Source organism: Dendropsophus ebraccatus, chromosome 2 (genome assembly GCF_027789765.1).
Source record: "Dendropsophus ebraccatus isolate aDenEbr1 chromosome 2, aDenEbr1.pat, whole genome shotgun sequence".
In the NCBI taxonomy this organism is placed as follows: Eukaryota; Metazoa; Chordata; class Amphibia; order Anura; family Hylidae; genus Dendropsophus; species Dendropsophus ebraccatus.
In genome coordinates, this window is record NC_091455.1 from 149,388,572 (window position 1) to 149,411,181 (window position 22,610).

At 46.3% G+C, this 22,610-nt stretch overlaps 1 protein-coding gene across 27 annotated transcripts in view; it reads right to left on the minus strand.

The window, feature by feature from the left end:
• The window catches only part of LRRFIP2 (LRR binding FLII interacting protein 2), a 104,854-nt gene extending 85,130 nt beyond the window's left edge, over positions 1-19,724 (minus strand). For all 27 annotated transcript variants that reach the window (XM_069958501.1, XM_069958499.1, XM_069958497.1 and 24 more), the window contains exons 1-2: positions 19,622-19,724; positions 1,727-1,870 (exon numbers count right to left, since the gene is read on the minus strand). In XM_069958501.1, coding sequence (XP_069814602.1) covers positions 1,727-1,816 — 90 coding nt within the window. In that variant the 5' untranslated portion in view covers positions 1,817-1,870; positions 19,622-19,724. The remainder of the gene's footprint in view (positions 1-1,726; positions 1,871-19,621) is intronic.
• Between the last annotated feature and the right edge of the window lie 2,886 nt (positions 19,725-22,610).

A 22,610-nucleotide genomic window follows, 5' to 3' on the forward strand; every position in this document is an offset into this window, starting at 1 on the left:
ATTATACAAGACAATACCAACCAAGAGCTAAGGATGTTGGAATAAGGGAGGAAACGGCCCAGACACAAAAAACCCTTCACCACATGTTTCGGCAGCTACATGCTGATTTCCTCAGGGGTCTATGTCATAGGTTACCTAGCATCACCTTACATAGTCCATAATATTAAGCTAATGCCAATCATACAAGAAATGGCGATACTCAAAGGAGGAGCTGGTTGCGGCGTCCAGTATGGCCCAAGAAGCGGAAGTATATCAAAGTAACATGATGCGTACGTCGAAAGTCACGTGAACATTCAGAAACCGGACCAATAATAGAAATGTCTAGTCACATGATACACTTAAACACGTGACCCAAGTTCACAAAGGAGCGCATTGTGGAGCGCAAAGTCATCCAGTCACGTGATAAGAACAGCTCAGCTTAATACCACTGCCAAGCACGTCAGAACCCAGGAGTTACACCCCCCTCCATGGATTCCAACAGAGCACATCAAGTGTGAACACATTCCAAAATCCAAAACCTGAATTATTTCGCAATTTAATATAGTTTGTTTATCCAAACATCAACAGACGCAATATGTCATACTGAAGCAAATCATGATCACATATAATTTATGTAGTATACAAAAAAGTTATATACTGTAGTTCTTGTAATTCATGTAGCATAGAATAAAGTTATGTGACAAACCCCACAAGACCATGGAAAAAAAATATATAGGTAGGGTTTTGTGTCGGGGCCGCTTCCTCCCTTATGTCGACATCCTCAACTCTTGGTTGGTTTTGTCTTATATAATACATGCATGTTGTGTTCAAGATTACAGTTACTTCAGATTGCTTTCTTTTAGAATTTTTTTTTTTCACATTTGTATGTACATGATCCCCCTTCATGATTTTGTATTTTATTCAGTATACAGTCTTTTTTCTTTGTTTTCATAAAACTTGTTTATCATAAAAAATGTTTATCACTTGTGGATGTACATGAGTTTTTCTCAGGCTTTTTTCTTTTTGTACTAACTGGTCAAAACTTGAGCTTAAATCTCTCAGACTGTGTTCACACGAAGCGCATTTGCAGCAGATTTCATGCTGTGCTGCTCAGCCAATCAGTGTGTTGCAGCAGAAAAGTGCACTAACTGGCTGAGCGGGATGTCAGTGAGAGGAAATGTATTATCTTGTTTAAAGGTCTGGCAGATCAGTAGGATGTAGCTACATTCTCGCAGCAAATTTTCAATGCAGAGACATAGGGCATGACTGTACAGCACATCGCAGTAGATTTCGCTGTGGGACTCACAGTGTGAAAGCCACTACGAATGTGGTACATGTAAACGCAGCCAGTGTCTTTAAATCAGTTCATCAAAATGAAAGGATATAAAACAAAAGGGAAAGAATAACAAAGCAGCATGAGCTTGACACTTCCAGAAAAGGTTTCAACTAGTGAATGTGACTACATGCACACAATATGATCCTGCTGGATGAAGTCTTGTCATTCTCCATGTGAACAACCACAAACCACTGTTAGTACAGTCAGAAGCACACAAAACAAGTCATATGTAGTCATAAACTACCGGCACTAACCAACACGCCTGTCATTCAGATGATTTCCATTTCCGTCCTGTCAGGCACTTGTACGCTTTCCAAAGCAACAAACTGAAACATCAGGCCCAGAGCTCATTTAAAGCACATTGATCACTTAGATGCTATTTTTGCTGCATCACCATAAAGTAAATCCCACCTCTCTTGCTATGTGACTCAGGGCTTCATCCTCTGCAGAAAATCTGTCTTTAATTTGGGTACGCTTCCTTCCAGATCCAGGAGTCCCCATTTTTAATCCTATTTAAATTTTCCAATTATTGGTGCCAAATTTACAGCTGCCAGTCTGCAAGAAACAAAGCAAGAAATTACACATAAAATAGGCTTAGAATTCCAAACGCTGCTACATAAAAGTTTCTACAGTATCTTACTTCAATGTTTCAGGGAAGAAAAGATATGCAAAGCAACGCACACACACACAGTTTTCATTAATAAAAAAAAAACCCATCATATAAAAGATTAAATCACCCTTTTCACCATTTTATAAATAAAAAACATTTTTGGTATCGCCGCGTGAAGAATTGTCCAAGCTATTAAATTATCATATTCCAGATCTCCCACAGTGAACGACGTCAGCGCAAAATTCCACCAAAGTTTTTAGTCAGGTCAAATTTAGAAAAATTGTAATAAAAAGTGATCAGAGAGTTGCATATACGGAATGAAGGTACCAAAAAATAAAAGCGTTATAAGGATGGTAATAGAGCAATTTTAAACACTTTTTTTTTTTTTAAGGTTTTAATTTTGTTATGCAAGTAGTCTAATCTTACTAACTTGAGGAACATAGATAACATGTCAGTTTTACCATAGGGCAAACAGCGTAAACACCCCCCCCCCCCCCAAACACACACACACACACACACACACACACAATGAAGCCTGTCCAGGCTTATTCTCCGCGCTGTCTTCATCCCCGGTTCCCGCACGCTCTATCTTTAGAATGGCCGGTCAGCTGACGGAGCGCTAAGCCAATCATAGGCCGGGACCACCGCGGTAAGCTGACCGCCCATTCTGAAGATAGAGCACGCGGGGCCCGGGGATGAAGACAGCGCGGAGAAGAAGCCTGGACAGGTAATGTATGATGCTGCAAGGACATCGGTAATGATGTCCTTGCAGCCCTCGCTCAACGATCATCGGGCCGTGGAATAGGCCCAGTAAACGAGTGGCGATCTAGTTGATCGCCGCTCGTTTACATCGTTGATCGGGCCCTCCTCGGCCCGTGGAATAGGACCCTAACTCTGTCGGTAAGTACAATTAGTGACGCAAAAAATAAGGGCAAATGTTAACCTGTAGAAGCGTTATGGCCTTTTAAATACGAAGAAACAAGAAAGTGCAAAAATGAAAAGTAGCTCAGGAGGGAAGGGGTTAATTATGATGTAGGGCACTCCGACAAGGTACACTAGTGCGAACTTTCAAATGCTATAGGAGCTCCCAATATCAAAATTATTCATGATGCCGAGAGCTCCGAGGTCCTGTCTGCAGAGCACCGCTCATGCCTATACGGAATTCTGAGGACGTGTACATTAGCCCTAAGTCTCCATATGTCATTATGAGGCTCCCCTAAAGAATAAACTTAACCCCTTTGGACCAATGGTATGATTCAGCAAAAGAACAAAGATAAAATGTTATACTGTTGTTATATTATTCTATATCAGTGTAGGTTCAAGAGACGCATTTGTTGTGTACATTATTAGCAGATTTGTGCAGGTAAAATATGCAGGGGAGTACTATACAACACAAAGATGAAAACATATTAAGGATTTCTTAAACTTTGCTGAAGCCATAATGTCCTTTAAAGTGAATCTATGTAACCCATGTGAATCATGTACCTCCAATAACATAGGATGTATAGGTCTGTACATGCACGATTTCCATTCCATGCCAAATTACTTTCTCACTGTAAAAGCATCATCATAGTAGTCAGTATGCTTGTGGATAGCAAGATTAAAGCAACCCCTTAAAGAGGTTGTCCGGAGGTCTGGCTTTTTTTTTTAATAAAGCTACCGGTGCATATAAAACGACAAACATGTTATTGTTACTTGTCTGCGCTCCCTCAGTGTTGACTGTGTCCCCCGCTATCTGCAGAGCCTTAAAGGGGTACTCCAGTGAAAAGCTTCTTCCCAAGTTAGAATATTACTTGTAATATTCTTCGATCACCTATCTGTCCTCCATTCCCTAACTTTTTCCCTCTCAACCCCCCACCCAGACTGCTCTGTGGAAGCCATTTTGTGACAATGACATCATCAAGAGGGAGGCGGGTCTAAGCCCTGTTAGGCCAGCCACCCTTTGTCAGATGACTCAGGTTGCTCAGCTCTGATTGGCTGAACAAGATGTAAGCCATCTAAAAGTTCTACAGAGTCAGTTAGACATCACAGGAGACAAAGTGCATCATGGGAAAGCCCAAGCCAGGAAGTGAAGAACGATGAAGACACCAACTGAAGCTTCAAGGACCTACAAGCAGCGGAAAATTCAAACAGAGACTCAGGATGGATATTAAGTGGGAAAACTATGTTTAAAATTGTTTTTTTTTTATCAGGGCCGGAGTTTTCCTTTAAAGAGGTATTCCAGGAAAAAATTCACGATTCACATCTTCGTATTGGCCCCCGCTTCTGTATTATGAAAAGAGATGCGGGGACGGCGTGTGACCCATGGCTCTATCCTTTGCTCTATAGGAATGAATAGAGCCGTGGGTCTTGCGCTATACTCATGGCTGTATTCATAACAGAGCTGGCCGGGGCGATACGGAGATTGGCGGAGATACAGAAGTCGCCATCTCCTGTGGATATGGGAGAAGTGAATTTTTCCCTTTAATTTCTGAGATGATAACAGGGGTGTAAAGAAGTTCAAAGCTAGATAAGGTTAGTCATTGTGATTTCAGGCATACCTTTTTAATTTCAATAGTCCTCTCCAACAGCGAGATATAAACATATAAACCTTTAGTTTTATGCAAATGAGGCTTATGTGCCCAGGAGGCGTTCCACAACATGGCAAGAGCCCTGCTAAGTCCATATCCTCTTTACCTAGTGAGGAGCACTGGGGGCCTTCCTTGGCCCTCCAGAGCAGCATTCAGAGTACCCACCAGCTCAGATAGTCACGCCTATTAAAGCATAGGAGCACCCCTAGTGCTCCTAACTAGTTAGTTTGCATATTTCCATATGAAGTGGCATTTACAAGCGTCAGAAGACCGTCCCAGTAAGGGGAGGTAAGCAGCCACTGGGAATAGCAAATATGACCTATACTTTAAGAATAAGAGCTTAAACTGTCTCTGTAGATATAACTTTCTAAACCCCCAGTAGATGTGATAAAATGAATGTAAATTGCAAGCATATCTTTAGTTCAAATCAGCACAAGACTTAAAAGCTGCCTCCAGGAGACTGGACTATAGATTCATTTTACAGCATGATAACTAAAAAAAAAAGTGAATTGCAGACTTGCTTTATATAACATCTACGGTTGATTTAGATTTTGAAAATTATAACGACAGAGACACTTTAAGAAAGAAAATCTAAGAGATATATTTCTGGGAACCCCCCTTAAAACATACCTATCAATAGAAAAAGCTTTTGACATGTCACAAAGAGATGTCAACATTTTTGATCAGTCTGGGTCTGAGTGTTTAGACCATGACCAATAAGAAGAACCAGCGGGGAAACTGCTATGCTGCAGTGCATTCCTGAACACTCTAAACCCGACCATTCAAAACTTTTGACATGTCTCTCTAGGACAAGTTGAAAGAAAAAAATAAATAAATAACCCACCACCACCACAAACTGCTTTAAAAAAGTAAAAGAAAGTAAAAGTAAAAGAAAAAAAAAACTACCCATCTATATAAATGTACAGAATAGATTTGGGGTTTCTAATTTGTTCTGTCAATTGCAGAAAGAATAGAAAACCACAACTATAATTAACACAGACAAAGTTATGCAGGAGGTAAAAAAAAGGCGGACGAATATAGACAGAGGCTAGCGAAAGAAGACACCGGACATGCACTGAGAAAACCCCAAAATATCTCATAATGTGCCCCTTTGGTGAAGCATCATTTTAAGAGGACCAGTCAGCATCCCGACAATTTCTGCCTGAATACTTGTATTACCAATTATATAAAGCAATATTCTTCCTTATAGACATCTAGACAACACTGACTTGCACAGTTTTATGTGGGGACACCTCCCTCCAACTTTTCCCCCATGAAACATGCAATTATTGTTAAATAGTAGTATAACATAAAAACTATACATATTAAGTATAATGGTATCAGACGGCATTTTTTTTTAGTATACTGCTGCTGGTGCATATAAAATACACATCCTATACTTACCTCTTCTCGCTCTCGCTGTGTCCTCATTTGGTGTTGCCAGTGTCCCCTGCTAACAGCAGAGCCTCCACTTTCAAGACTTATGCTGGGTTTACACGGAACGATTATCGTGCAAATTTGCACGATAACGATCGAATTCGAACGATAATCGTACGTGTAAACGCAGCGAACGATCGAACGACGAGCGAGAAATCGTTCATTTTGATCTTTTAACTTGTTCTTAAATATCAGGCTTTCCTTTATGACTTGATCTCTGTTTATAGTCTGTTTCTGGCTTTGGCTTCAAATCTTTGGCAGATAATCTGTTAGATAATATTTCTGTGTAAATGGACCCTAATGGTGCGTTTACACAGAGATTTATCTGGCAGATTTTGGAAGCCAAAGCCAGGAATGGATTTGAAAATAGGAAAAATCTCAGTCTTTCCTTTATGAGCTGATCTCTGTTTATAGTCTGTTCCTGGTTTTGGCTTCAAAGATCTGTCAGATAAATCTGTCTGTGTAAACGCACCATAACACATCTCGACTGAGCGGGCTGTGATTTCCGAGATGAATTGTCTTGGAAGTAGAGGCTCTGTACTTAGCAGGGGACACTGGTGACACCAGAGAAGAACACAGAGGGAGTGTGGAGAGGTAAGCATAGGATGTGTATTGTTTTATATGCACCAGTGTATTAATAAATACTCAAAGACACATGTGGGAGGGCACCGGGGGGGGGGGGGGGGGGGGGGGGGGGGGGGGGGGGCTATTGATTATTCTGGTCAGGTAAAATCCGCTGCGATATGGTACAAGTGAATGTACCCTAAAAGTACACCTTTCTTAGAAAAACAAACCTAATAAAACTACACATACACTGCTCTCTGAATAACAGACACAAAAATCAATCAAATAAACCAATATAGGATCAGTCCTTTACAGGTTAAACAGTACAACATTAATATTTACTCGATACCTAAACTTTATTCATATATGCCCAAACAAACATACTTGCATTAGTCTCCAATAGCACTGTATTAGCACTGAACAAGGTGAAAGGTCTAGGTGAAATTACCTAGAAAATAACTATATTTGACAGAACACAGTCTTTTACTGTAATTTAATACTGTTCCTGAACCATTTCTATAGATGTCATTGTGTTGCAGTACTATATTGGGGTTGACAAGCTTCTGATTGTTACTGTGCATCTGTCAACAGACAGGTGGACTCCCAGCTAGAGCCATCTGAAGGACACCATTAACGTGATGCTCCTCCCTTCAACTTTAAGTCTTGGTTCACACACAAAAGGCAGTATAAAACACGTCTATATAATTTTAAAAATAATTAGCTAATTTAAATCATTTTTGATTATTGGATATGAAAAACTACCATACTTTTTATTTTACAATAAATGATATGAATCTATGGACATATTTTTCTTCTACTCTACTGTGTGTGAACCTAGCCTAAAAGGAAAAATCTAACGAAAACCAAAGTTTATTTTTCTAATAAATCTCAAGTCCTCCAAACACCAAACTTTATGAAATCTGGAGAGGTTACTGTCTACATCCCAAGCACTGGAAACACAGATAACAAACCACCAACATTTCTGGTTGTGGCAAATAAATTGTATCCTTTGTATAATGAGAAGGTATACCATTTTATAGCTTAATACATTTATCAATTTCTCATACTTTCAAGATTATGAATTTTGATTTTAAAGGGGTATGCTGGTACCAGAAAATTGTGTTTAAAGTGAACCTGTCAGCTGCAATTCACATTGCAAATGTCTAACAATATTAGATTTCATATACATGTCTGTACTTTCATAACAGAAAAGTTATCTGGTGCAAAGTGTCAGAGAGATTTTCTCAATGGCTGTAGTGCCTGCTCGCTTCCCCTCCCAGCTTCACCCTTGCTTGATTGATAACCCGCTGAAAGCTTAAACCCAAGGAAGGTCTTGGATGGGAAAAGGAGCAAGGCGGCTTGACAGCCCTTGGCACTTCAGGAGCTTGGAAAAGCCTCTGACACTTAGCAAAAAAAAAGCTCTTTTCTACAATTTGGAAGTATAGCTGAATATATAAAATGTACCATTTGTCTCATTAACCTGACAACCTAACAGTGTCAGCAGTTTTGAATGTGAACTGCAGCTGACAGATTACCTTTAAAGTTGGGTTCGCAGAAAAATACGCTGTGTATACCTGCCCATTCACTTCAATGGGATGACGGGGCAGCGCACTGATTGGCTGAGCGCCTGGAGCCCCTGAAGCAAGCCAGAGCGGGGACCAGGTAAAGTACCAGGTAAAGTACGCGGCCGCGTCATCAGCTGCTCAGCCGCGATTGGCTGAGCATAACTGTGCTCAGCCAATCGCGGCTGAGCAGTTATGACGCGGCAGAGGGGGGCCAGCATGAGGGACGGCAGGAGCGGGTCGGCCAGCCTCCCGGAGATGACGTCTTTGACAAGATTACAGACGAAGTCGGTTGACACGGATCAGGTATGTATACTGCACTACACTTACGGGTACAGGGCGGGGGTCATTCACATACATAACATACATTACAAAGTTGTATAACTTTGTAATGTGTGTTATTTTGTGAATAATTTCTTAGCGTCGCACTACCCCTTTAAGGGTGCTTACTTTGACATACTCGCAGCGGCATTACAATCCCTCTGCGAGTATGTCATCCCACTGAAGTGAATGGGCAGGTATCTGCAGCAGATTTTGCTGTTAACTCGCAGCGTAAAAACTGCTGCAGTTACAGTATGTGTGAACCCGGCCTAAAAGATACCTCTCATGTCACTATCAGAAAAAGAAGAGAGGAAAGAAGGACGTTTCCAAGTGCAATATTGTAGGGTTCAAGAAGTATGTAGAGAAAGGATGTTTAGTCCCCGTACACTCACCTGGTAGAGTTGTGCAAGTGAGATAGGAACAACTCTACGTATAGCATAACCTGACCGCAGCACGGCACAGGATCATCGATACAACATGTAGGAGCAATTAATAGAGAAGGGTAGGTTCCCTGCCGGACCACAGGAACCACTGGAGTGCAGATGGCACAACAACCAAAGTAAACTACCGCATTGAAACCGCATCACAGTCGCGGCTACATAAACGTCACTTTAATCCGATTCCAAGGAAACAGTTTTATTTAATCGTAGCGACGCCTTTCAACACCCAATTCCAGCAGTGCCTTTCTAAAGGCTTTTGGGGGGGGGGGCTGGAGAGACTGGGAGGAGTGCTGTGGGAAGGCTGTGATAAACAGCTGAACAAAAGTAATGCTTTCTGGGAATAGTAGTACTTAGCAACTGCTCAACGAGGGAGCACAGTGATAATCTCCTGGTGATACAGCCCTGTCCTATCTCAGGCTTGGCTCAGCAGGCAGCTGCGGGGATGATGCATCACCAGGATGTTGTAGTGATGAAAAGGTATCAGTGTCAGTGCAGCAGCTCTGAGGAAGGCAGTTTTTCTTTGGTTTTGCATTTTGTAAAAAGTTATTTTCTCTTTACGCCCAGACAACATTATTTAACCTGTTAATGACCACTGATACTTTTTATGGCAGCTCAGAAGACATTGCATATAGAGTTGGTAAACACTGATCAAAATGTTTGATATGTCATAAGGGTCAGGTGTGGAGCATTGCTTACAGCTGATCAGAGTCCCATAAAGGCCCTTTTACACAGAAAGATTATCTGACAGATTATCTGCCAAAGGTAGGACTGGGTTTGAAAAGAGGAGAAATCTCAGGCTTTCCTTTATGACCTGATCTCTTTTTATAGTCTGTTCCTGGTTTTGGCTTCAAATCTTTGGCAGATAATCTGTCAGATAATCTGTGTAAAAGGGCCCTTAGGCCCTATTACAAGGAACAATTATGAGCCATTATGGTGCGTTTACACAGAGATTTATCAGACAGATTTTGGAGACCAAAGACAGTAGTGGATTTAAAATGAGGAGAAATGTCAGTCTTTCCTTTATGACCTGATCCCTGTTCATAGTCTGTTCCTGGCTTTGGCTTAAAAAAATCTGTCAGATAAATCTCTGTGTAAACGCACCATTACGGACGATAATTGTCCCGTGCAATAGAAGGCAACAATCAGCCAACATGAAACGACTGTAGCAGCAGCGATCTGCTGCCATCCCTCCGTGGAATAGGAGCGGCGGCAGCAGACCGCTGATATCTGGTATGGGCTGCCTGGACGATCTAGCGATAACCCGGGCGGACCCCCCGGGCGGACCCCCCGGGCGGACCCCCCGGGGCTCCCCGCCCCCCCCCCCCCCCCCCCCCCCCCCCCTGCACTTACCCGCTCGCTGACGCTGCATGTAATAGTGGCAGGCTGGCAGCAGCGAGCAGGCAACGAGGAACAGAAAAGCGCTGACAGCGCTCGTTTGCTCCTCTATTTTGCTCTGTGTAATAGGGGCTTACAGCCTATTACAGGTCATAAAGGAAAGATTGAGATTTCTCCTCTTTTCAAAACCATTCCTGGCTTTGGCTTAAAAATCTGTCAGATAAATCTGTCTGTGTAAATTCTCACTTCTTAAAGCTAGACTATTGCAGCATTAATACCTATTAGGTAGGGAGTAGTACTATCAGGGTGTAGGGGAATGTGCATGATTTTATTTGAACTCAGCAGCCTGTAATGAGATGTAGTGTAGCCACATAAGAGATATGTACCACTGGCCAGCGGACTGAGTCAGAACATGAGAAAATAAGGTTGGCTGGGCTCTAAGTTTTAATATTAGCTTAGAATAAAGTGGGTTTGAATGCTAGAGGTTCTGGGTGTCACTTCTTAAAGCTGACATTTGGATGCCCATCTCTTGTATCCTGTAGTCTGGCGTCAGGTGACATTCTAATTATACAAAATAGTACAGTAGTTAAGCTTAAAAACTAATGGCTGCACATGAAATGCAAGGACAGGCTGGATCTGACATCACAATCTGGCTCATAGAAACAAATAAAGAGGTTCTCTGGAGAATTATAAATATGCTAAACGACTAGAGGGACAATACACCCAGAAGAACGCCCATATAGGTGGGAATTTAGCAAAGATTTACTGATAGTGTTTGCACACATTTTTAGCAAATTTGTGTCTAATTACTTCAGTGCTTAAAAACTTGCAGATTTTTGTTTCTTTACATTTCCATACAAATGCTAAAGGGAACCTGTCACCCCCCGTGCCGGGGTGACAGGCTCCCGACCCCCCCCCCCCTATACTCACCTGATCCCGCCAGGTCTTGCTTCTGGATCCGGTCGGGTCACGGAGATCGCAGCCGCTGCAGCCCGGCGCGCGCGCTGAGAGACGAGTCCAACACTCATAGAGAATGACGGAGAGTCCAGCGCTCCGTCATTCTCTATGAGCATTGGACTCATCTCTCAGCGCACGCGCCGGGCTGCAGCGGCTGAGATCTCCGTGACCCGACCGGATCCAGAAGCAAGACCCGGAAGGATCAGGTGAGTATAGGGGGCTCTAACGGGGGGTCGGGAGCCTGTCACCCCGGCGCGGGGGGGACAGGTTCCCTTAAAGTAACTTCTTTTTTAGATCACACAGTTAGTTTGGGTTCACACTACATTTTTGCAATTGTTTTTTTTTTATCTGTTTTTGCATTTGTGTGCCACCATTTTTCCATTGACTTCCATTATTAAAAAAAAAAAGGTTAAAAAAGCATCCTTTTTTTAACGTACACGAAAACGTAGCTCACGTACAGACACCATGCAACTTCCTAAATTATTTGTTGCACATAACTACCATATTTTCCAACTTCTCCAGTTAAATTATAGAATTTGGGATAAACTCACCATATAAGACTACTCCTCTTCATATGCACACTAAATAAAAAGGAGTCCCCACTTTACAGGCTGAATCAGCTGCCGCGGTCTGTTTTCAGGTTGGTCGCCCTGTTTGTGTTATTTTCGACTAAATAGTTATATGCAAATCTGGTTAGTTGTGCACAGGTGGTGAGCCCGGAAAGAGTAGTTTAAAGAGGATGTACCACCAGTTACATTCTCTTAAATTTGAACTGACGGATCGAACAGCGCCGTGACGGGGAAGCTGGTGCCACGATCCGAAAAACGAACCACAGCACCAGCTTCCCCGTCACGGCGCCGGTTCCCATGCACGGTGCCGTTCTATGCGCCGGAACCGAACGGTGCTCAAGCACTGAAGAAGGCCGAGCCGCCCACAGTGGGAGGGAATTCCCTCCCCTGTATGACGCGGCTCCATTAGAATGAAAGGAACCGCCTCATAGAGGGGAGGGAATTCCCTCCCACTGGGGCGGCTCGGACTACCTCCAGTGCTTGCACGGGAACCGGGCCGCTGTCCGAAAAATGGACCGCAACACCGGCTTCCCCGTGACCACACCATTCGATCCATCGGTTCAGATTAAAGAGGACGTACCTGGTGGTACATCCTCTTTAAAGCCATCTCCTCCCACAACTCCGATGACTGCAAAGTCTGGAAAGTGGTACCTTCACTGTAAACATACAAAAAGGACAGTACAAAAGAGGAAAATAAATTCCTCCTAGGGTGTACACATACCAATATTGTATCCTTTATTACATGGGTATTAGACATGCAAGAACAATGGGGGGAATTTATAAAAAGGACATCTCTAGCGTTTCCACCCCCCCCCCCATAACTAACACACATTACCAAGTTATATAACTTTGTAATGTGTGTTAATTAGCTTGCCCCTCCCCGATGCCAATTTGTGTCAATGTCGCCAGAGCGGGGTTGGGCCTAATCATCTTCCTCTTTGGAGTCTTCCTGTAGAACTTAATGATAGATAAAAGGCTACTGGTGCACTCACGGTTCAACAAGCTGTAAGCCATGTAATGTGCTCCAGCCAATAAAAAGGCTGCCAGTTAGCATGCGCACCCGTTGCCTTTTCTCTCCGATTCATTTCACTGGAACCTGACTGCAAGGAAAATCCAAAGACACCGGCCAAGGCTGGCGGGGACCACAGGAAATTCAAGAGGTGATCATCACCGGATGGATGGAGAGTATGAAATGTATGTGTGTCTGTTTTTTGGGGGTTTTTTTTTGGAAAGCCGGAGTACACACACAGCACACACACAGCCTGCTGCAGCCATAGCACACACACACACAGTCTGCTGCAGCCATAGAACACTGAAGAAAAACACCACATTGAGGACAGAGGTTACTGCTACACTACCTATGGCTTCTCCTCCTCCATATTACACAGGATATCTTCATATTACACTGCTACTCATATACAGTCATCCAGCATCCATGAAGTGAACAGCACAGATCTCCCCCCACACAATGGACTCTTCCAGCTCAGAAACAAACTGCCAAATAGTAACCGACCTTAGGGACAGTGTCCTATTAGAATGTTGCTCCTAAAATATATTGATGTGCAAAACGTATAAAATTCATATCAAAACTCAATTTTACATTTTTTAAAGATTTTTTTAAAGCCGTAGTCGGCACATTTTTTCCAACTCCAGCTAAAACTAGCTCAGACCCCGACTCCACAGCCCTGACTCTAACTATATATCCTTACATTTACAAACTACTTCACATCTGTGTTGGAGCTCCATAGCAGAATTTATTTAGTGTGACCAGGGCTGTGGAGTCGGAGTCGTGGAGTCGGAGCTAGTTTTGGCTGGAGTCGGAGTTGGAGTCGGGAAAAAAATGTAACGACTCTAGCTTTAAAAAACGTCTTTAAACAATTTAGAATTGAGTTTTGAAAAGAATTTTATAAGTTTTGCTCATCAATATATTTTATGAGCAACATTCTAATATATCACTGGCTCTATTACATAAGGGTGGTAAGGGAATATATCAGTAATAGGTCACTGGCCCTATTAGATAAGGGGGGTCAGGGAAAAGTTGTCGGTCACTATTTGGCAGTTTGTTTCTGAGCTGGAAGAATCCATTGTGTGGGGGGAGATCTGTGCTGTTCTCTTCCTGGATGCTGGATGACTGTATATGAGCAGCAGTGTAATATGAAGATATCCTGTGTAATATAGAGTAGGAGGAGAAGACATAAGTAGTGTAGCAGTAACCTCAGTCCCCAGTGTGGTGTTTTCTCTCTGGGAGAAGATTGTGTGTTTTTCTTCAGTGTTCTATAGCAGCAGCTGTGTGTGTGCGCTATGGCTGCAGTAGGGTGTGTGTGTGTGTGTGTGTGTGTGTGTGTGTGTGTGTATGCGCGCTATGGCTGCAGTAGGCTGTGTGTGTGTATGTATGTGTGCTATGGCTGCAGCATGCTGTGTGTGTATGCTATGGCTGCAGCATTCTGTGTGTGTATGCTATGGCTGCAGCATTCTGTGTGTGTATGCTATGGCTGCAGCATTCTGTGTGTGTATGCTATGGCTGCAGCATGCTGTGTGTGTATGCTACGGCTGCAGCAGGCTGTGTGTGTATGTATGTGTGCTATGGCTGCAGCAGGCTGTGTGTGTATGCTATGGCTGCAGCATGCTGTGTGTGTGTGCTATGGCTGCAGCATGCTGTGTGTGTGTGCTATGGCTGCAGCATGCTGTGTGTGTGTGTGTGTGTGCTATGGCTGCAGCATGCTGTGTGTGTGTGTGCTATGGCTGCAGCAGGCTGTGTGTGTGTGTGCATGTGTGTGTCTGTGCGCTATGGCTGCAGCAGGCTGTGTGTGTGTGTGCATGTGTGTGTCTGTGCGCTATGGCTGCAGCATGCTGTGTGTGTGTGCGCGCTATGGCTGCAGCAGGCTCTGTGTGTGTGCGCTATGGCTGCAGCAGGCTCTGTGTGTGTGCGCTATGGCTGCAGCAGGCTCTGTGTGTGTGCGCTATGGCTGCAGCAGGCTCTGTGTGTGTGCGCTATGGCTGCAGCAGGCTCTGTGTGTGTGCGCTATGGCTGCAGCAGGCTCTGTGTGTGTGCGCTATGGCTGCAGCAGGCTCTGTGTGTGTGCGCTATGGCTGCAGCAGGCTCTGTGTGTGTGCGCTATGGCTGCAGCAGGCTCTGTGTGTGTGCGCTATGGCTGCAGCAGGCTCTGTGTGTGTGCGCTATGGCTGCAGCAGGCTCTGTGTGTGTGCGCTATGGCTGCAGCAGGCTCTGTGTGTGTGCGCTATGGCTGCAGCAGGCTCTGTGTGTGTGCGCTATGGCTGCAGCAGGCTCTGTGTGTGTGCGCTATGGCTGCAGCAGGCTCTGTGTGTGTGCGCTATGGCTGCAGCAGGCTCTGTGTGTGTGCGCTATGGCTGCAGCAGGCTCTGTGTGTGTGCGCTATGGCTGCAGCAGGCTCTGTGTGTGTGCGCTATGGCTGCAGCAGGCTCTGTGTGTGTGCGCTATGGCTGCAGCAGGCTCTGTGTGTGTGCGCTATGGCTGCAGCAGGCTCTGTGTGTGTGCGCTATGGCTGCAGCAGGCTCTGTGTGTGTGCGCTATGGCTGCAGCAGGCTCTGTGTGTGTGCGCTATGGCTGCAGCAGGCTCTGTGTGTGTGCGCTATGGCTGCAGCAGGCTCTGTGTGTGTGCGCTATGGCTGCAGCAGGCTCTGTGTGTGTGCTATGGCTGCAGCAGGCTCTGTGTGTGTGTGTGTGTGTGTGATCTATGGCGGCAGGCTGTGTGTGTGTGTATGCTATGGCTGCAGCAGGCTGTGTGTGTGTGTGTGTGTGTGTGTGCTATTTCTTGCCCCCACAGTAACCCTCAACATCACTATGTGTGACTATCGGTATGGCTGACCCCTCTGTATCACAGGGATTTGGCAGTGTTAGCAGTGTTTATTTGTGTATGGTGAATATTAGTTAGAAACATCGAAGATTGTCAGCAGGAAAAACCACCTGCTCCATCTAGTCTAGTTGTGAGTTGTTCAGGACATGGAGGCTGGAGACTGGCTGCATCCACTGCACACACAGGAGAAGCTGCTTTATATACAGTATTCCTTTATTCACTCAGAAGTCGCCCCAGGATCATGTAGGACACTAGGGAGAAGCTTCTGAGCCAGTGTGATAGATAACTCCCCTGGTATATGACCGGCCATTTATGAAGGAGCAGGAGTCGGAGTCTGTCCTGATAAAATTCAGTAGTCAGAGTCGGAAGTCGTCAGAGTCGGAAGTCGGAGTTGGTCCTGATAAAATTAAGGAGTCGGAGCTGCGGCTTACCGACTCCACAGCCCTGAGTGTGCCCAAAACGTACAGTAAAAGAGTTATCCAACGTTGGGAAATTTTTATATAATGCTGCCCTGCTGGAAAACATAAACGTATTCCTTCCTGTGCTCCTCCGGTGTCCTATTATGGCATCTCTGGTGTCCCCTGGTGACTGCAGCCACCGCCACGTCAGAGATGGACTCAGTGATTGAGTCGGGACAGCGACGTGGCCAGTGATTGGCTAAGCTGGCTGCCAATTCTGAGACAGGTCGTCTAGGAAGTGTCGGCTGCCGCAGTCAGCGGGGAGGATGCAACAGGACATCTAGGGAACACAAAGAGGTGAGCACAACATGTTTATTATGTTCTCTAGTAGGGCAGCATTATATTTTAAAAAATCCACATTGTTGGATAACCCTTTAAAGAAGAAACTGACAGCATGAATATGCATAAATCCATGGGAAAAGACCTGCATAATCGTATCCTGTCACCAAATAGACTATTGGGGTAAGTAACCTGGGACAACATGGAAACAACAACAAGTCTAACAGAGCAATACCTGCACAACTCCATTAAAAAAAATCCTTTCCCTCCTATCATTTATGCTTGTTGTCTAGGTGACGGACCATCAATCTGCTCAAAAAGCACTGCTCTGGCTAGTATATACACAATAATGTAGCCGTATAGAGAAATAGAGCACATATACTCTTATTGAGCAGATTGGTGGTGGGTAACCCAGACAACGAGCTGTCAACAATAGGAAAGTTTGCCAATTTAATGTCTTTGCAGAAATATTGAACCTGATGATTCCAACAAGTAAAAGGCATTTACCCATTTAAACTTACTTACGCCTTATCCACGATAATGGGCAAGTAGGAGATTGTGGGGGGTGTAGGGGATGTTTCTGACCTCGGTACCCCCAGGGATCTCTAGAGCAGCACCCTTGTTGGTGTACTCTGCTCTCTCCATAGAGAATAAATGGAGCTGCGAGTCGTGCGCTGACCCGTAGCTCCATTCATAGCAAAGGAGCCTATTCTAGGGACTATTTTTTCATATATTCCCACTCATATTGGGATAAAGACCTTTTAATGATCCCCCATCACCAACATTCTAAAGGTGCATGCCCCCCTGGCTATCGCAAATTGTCCCATGGCGAGTGAATGGAGAACACGCCACACTCTCCAATTACAGAGAGGGTTGTTGTGACTGGTTAGAGTCCCGCCCATCAGATACTTTTAACCTATCCTGTGTCATTTTGGGAGGACCTGATTAAGCAAAACAGTGTAAGGTATCATTTCCCCTGCAGGGGTGCAGCTGGTGAATAGTGTACCCCAATGTTACCCCAACATATTACAGCAATGCACCATCTCCAGAGAGAAGCTGTGCTGTGTCCTCTCCCCGCCACTGGAAGCCTTACTAAGAAAAGTCATAGAAGAAACTCACCAAGTACATTGCTGATCTGACGCCCAATAGATTGTCAGCTCATGTGGTTATTCTCAGCTGATGGACAGGAGGTCTATTCCCTCCCTGATGTGTGCAGACAGGAGGGCTCACCCATCCGTGCCCACACTATGCCACCTCTAATGCCCAGAGATGTAGGAGAGGCGGCACAGGTCAGGCACCCCCTACTTGTAGTGTAGTGCGCCCTGTGATGAGAGGTAGCACAGGTTAGACACCCCCTGCCTGTAATGTAGTGCCCCCTGTGATGAGGTAGCACAGGTTAGGCCCCCCTCTGCCTGTAGAGTAGTGCCTCCTGTGATGAGAGGTAGCACAGGTTAGGCCCCCCTGCCTGTAGTGCCCCCTGTGATGAGAGTAGGCAGGGTAACACTGTGGCTCTGCACTGTGGCTCTGCGCTGTCACACTGCATTGCACTTCCCTGTCTCTCCAGCAGATATGCTGAATGTGTAGTACAGAGGTAGTACAGGTTAGGCACCCCTGTCTGACTGTAGTGTAGTGCCCCCTGTGATGAGGATAGGTAGCACAGGTTAGGCCCCCCGGTCTGCCTGTAGCGCCCCCTGTGATGAGAGGTAGTACAGGTTAGGCACCCCCCTGTGATGAGAGGTAGCACAGGTTAGGCCCCCCCTGCCTGTAGTGCCCCCTGTGATGAGAGGTAGTACAGGTTAGGCCCCCCGGTCTGCCTGTAGTGCCCCCTGTGATGAGAGGTAGCTCAGGTTAGGCCCCCCGGTCTGCCTGTAGTGCCCCCTGTGATAAGAGGTAGCTCAGGTTAGGCACCCCCCTGTGATGAGGATAGGTAGCACAGGTTAGGCCCCCCGGTCTGCCTGTAGCGCCCCCTGTGATGAGAGGTAGTACAGGTTAGGCCCCCCGGTCTGCCTGTAGTGCCCCCTGTGATGAGAGGTAGTACAGGTTAGGCCTCCCGGTCTGCCTGTAGTGCCCCCTGTGATGAGAGGTAGCTCAGGTTAGGCACCCCCTGTGATGAGGATAGGTAGCACAGGTTAGGCCCCCCGGTCTGCCTGTAGCGCCCCCTGTGATGAGAGGTAGTACAGGTTAGGCCCCCCGGTCTGCCTGTAGCGCCCCCTGTGATGAGAGGTAGCTCAGGTTAGGCACCCCTGTCTGCCTGTAGCGCCCCCTGTGATGAGAGGTAGCTCAGGTTAGGCACCCCTGTCTGCCTGTAGTGTAGTGCCCCCTGTGATGAGGATAGGTAGCACAGGTTAGGCCCCCCGGTCTGCCTGTAGCGCCCCCTGTGATGAGAGGTAGTACAGGTTAGGCACCCCCCTGTGATGAGAGGTAGTACAGGTTAGGCCCCCCCCTGCCTGTAGTGCCCCCTGTGATGAGAGGTAGTACAGGTTAGGCACCCCCCTGTGATGAGAGGTAGCACAGGTTAGGCCCCCCTGCCTGTAGTGCCCCCTGTGATGAGAGGTAGTACAGGTTAGGCACCCCTGTCTGCCTGTAGTGTAGTGCCCCCTGTGATGAGAGGTAGCACAGGTTAGGCACCCCCCTGTGATGAGGATAGGTAGTACAGGTTAGGCCCCCCCTGCCTGTAGTGCCCCCTGTGATGAGAGGTAGTACAGGTTAGGCACCCCTGTCTGCCTGTAGTGTAGTGTAGTGCCCCCTGTGATGAGAGGTAGCACAGGTTAGGCACCCCCCTGTGATGAGAGGTAGCACAGGTTAGGCACCCCCCTGTGATGAGGATAGGTAGTACAGGTTAGGCCCCCCCCTGCCTGTAGTGCCCCCTGTTATGAGAGGTAGCACAGGTTAGGCACCCCTGTCTGCCTGTAGTGTAGTGGCCCTGTGATGAGAGGTAGCACAGGTTAGGCACCCCCCTGTGATGAGGATAGGTAGTACAGGTTAGGCCCCCCCCTGCCTGTAGTGCCTCCTGTGATGAGAGGTAGTACAGGTTAGGCACCCCTGTCTGCCTGTAGTGTAGTGCCCCCTGTGATGAGAGGTAGCACAGGTTAGGCACCCCTGTCTGCCTGTAGTGTAGTGCCCCCTGTGATGAGGATAGGTAGCACAGGTTAGGCCCCCCGATCTGCCTGTAGCGCCCCCTGTGATGAGAGCAGGCAGGGTAACACTGTGGCTCTGCGCTGTCACACTGCATTGCACTTCCCTGTCTCTCCAGCAGATATGCTGAATGTGTATGGTGCACCATACTGGACCTGCTCAAGCCGCCGAGTAGGTGAGCCCTACCGGAACTCAGTGGACGTGTGTGACCGGAATACGGGAAGGGAACCTACCTCCACACACTCGGTGTCACCCCGGTGCCTTTCTCTCTCGAGGTTTCTCGCTCAACGTCCGGCCGGTGACGTACCTTGCGCAAGCGCAACAGAGCGACCACAGCCTGCCGCGCCGTGACGTCAGAGCGGTACGGAATGGGGGCGGTGGGGTGCGCCCACTTGTCAGTGACTGACCAATAGCGAGGAAGGGACGATCCATGGACGCTTACGTCATGTCTGCGCCGCGCAGAACTGTGTTAGTTTGGGCTGGGCAGTTCCGAACGTGAGTGTACTCTTTGGGCTGACAGGGTGGCGGCTCCCCGGCGCCCTGTATGGAGGGCATGACTACAACGAGCAGCAGTGTTCCCCAACCCAGAACGCTCTAGCTGCTGCGAAACTACAACTCCCAGTATGCAACAGCTGGAGAGCCACACCTTGGGGTACACAGGAGTACAGGATGTGTGCCTGTAGTATGGGGGCAGTGTCCGGCTGTGGCTCAGCCCTAGGTCTAGTGGTATCAGTCACCATGTAATGGGACAGGCCTCCTCCTCCATCTATAAGACAAGGCAGGCCAGGATGATCTTAACCAGATGCATGGTATCACTATGAAAATGTTTACAAATCAATTGCTGGCCCTTTCAGTACTTATCAGCTGCTATATGTGGTGTATTCTTTCCAGTCCCACAAGATGCTCTTTGCTGCCACCTCTGTCTGTGTCAAGAGTTGTTGGCGGTTTTCTGTGGGCATTTGCTACTGCTCCTAACAGCAGTTCCTGACATGGACAGAGGTGGTAGCAGAGAGCACCACTTCCTGCAGGGCATACAGCAGCTGATAAGTACTGGAATACTTTTTTTTATTAGATGTAAATTACAAACATCTGGCTCCAGTTGGCTTGATAGATTTTTTTTTTTTTTTTTTTTTGCTGACCTACACCCCCTTCACCCAAGTGTCCACCATAGGCAGTGGTGGACACTTGGGGGCGGGTCATGATCACATGCTTTTCCATGTCAGTTCTCTTACTTTAAATTTTTATTCCTACCCTACAAGTGATTTTAAGTGAACAGAACTATTAAAAATTGGCACTGCAAAAGATGAAATATTTCCAGGAAAGTCTAATAAAACATTTGAAACATCACAAAAAAAAATGCAATTTTAATATATGGTTAATTAGCTAATTCTAACTAGGTGTGTGATAATTACAGGTTATAGCAAGCTCAGGCAATATCATGGTGACAATATCACCCATTAACCAGACAGAACACATGCTAGAAAATACTGAACGCCCAGCGGCAGGGTTTAGAAGGATTTCATAATCGGCACAATTTCAAAGTAAATAAGTATCATAATAGACTCTTTCATCTGCCTGTATCTCTTTGTCATACATCAAGAGCTCATGTCTGGGCAGGGATCAACCACAATCGTCTATAGAATATCTATTAAAGGGGTTGTCCGGCGAAAAAAATTATTCACAGAATAACACACATTACAAAGTTATACAACTTTGTAATGTATGTTATGTCTGTGAATGGCCCCCTTCCCCGTGTCCCACCACCCCCACCCGTGTACCCGGAAGTGTGGTGCGCTATACATTACCTGTCACGTGCCGACCACGGTCTCCGATCTTCAGTAGTGACGTCTTCTTCGGGAGGCCAGCGGATCTTCCCGAGTGCCGGCCGCCCTCTGCAGCGTCATCCGAAGCTCAGCCGCGATTGGCTGAGCATAACTGTGCTCAGCCAATCGCGGCTGAGCAGCTGATGACGTGGCCGCGTCATCAGCCGCTCAGCCGCGATTGGCTGAGCATCACTGTGCTCAGCCAATCGCGGCTGAGCGGCTGATGACGCGGCCACGTCATCAGCTGCTCAGCCGCGATTGGCTGAGCACAGTTATGCTCAGCCAATCGCGGCTGAGCTTCGGATGACGCTGCAGAGGGCGGCCGGCACTCGGGAAGATCCGCCGAACTTACGAAGAAGACGTCACTGCTGACGATCGGAGACCGTGGACGACACGACATGCGGTGAGTATAATGCACCACACTTCCGGGTCTAGCGTGGGTGGGGGGAAACACGGGGAAGGGGGCCATTCACAGACATAACATACATTACAAAGTTGTATAACTTTTTAATGTGTGTTATTCTGTGAATAATTTTTTTCGCCGGACAACCCCTTTAATGCAATCCTTCTGTAAACAAGGCAGAATGAAAATACACATGTGAAGTTTTCAGTAGTAGGTATACACACTACTACAGTACGCCAGACTAAATAAATTACCCAGCTGCCATTAGGAGCCTGATATTCCCGCGCGCTTCTCAGTAAATCCAGTGTGGGGCATGGGGGACAGGATTTATGTAAGACTGCTGTATAGATAAGTTGGTCTTCATAAATCCCCCTAAAGAATATGCAAGCTAACTAAAAAGATTTATTAGATTGGTCTTCTTCTAATCGAAAGGGTTTTTAATAGTGTTGAGTGAACATGCCGAACTATTCTGATTTTGCAGCACTCTCCGAACCCGAACACTCAGCATTTGACTCCCAGCAGCTGGAAAAGTTAGATGCCTGCCCTGGGCTGCCTGGCTTTCAAGGCGCTCTAGGGTGGCACCCACCCGAGTCAAATGTCAAGCGTTTGGGTTGAGCACCCAGTTATTTAAAGGGTAACTATCAGCAGGTTAGATGTCTACTAGGTGACACAGAGGAGGAAGGTATGTGTCTTACCTTCAGCGCTGCTCTGGTGCAGCTAGTCTTTTGCATCATGGTGAAGTGGGACCGTTAGGAGCACTACCCGCCCTCATAGGGCTGATCCTCTACAAGCTGGCCTGTCTCTTTAAATGATAATGAATGGAGTGGGTGGGCCACATTGGCGCTATGGGGATGGGCTGTGGTCTTAACAGCGTCACTGGACCATGGAGCAAAAGACTAACTGCACAAAAATGGCACCGAGGAGAAAGGTAAGACACATACCTTCCTCCTCTGCATCTTCTGTGCAGTAGGGATATATCAGTTAGATATGTCTAAC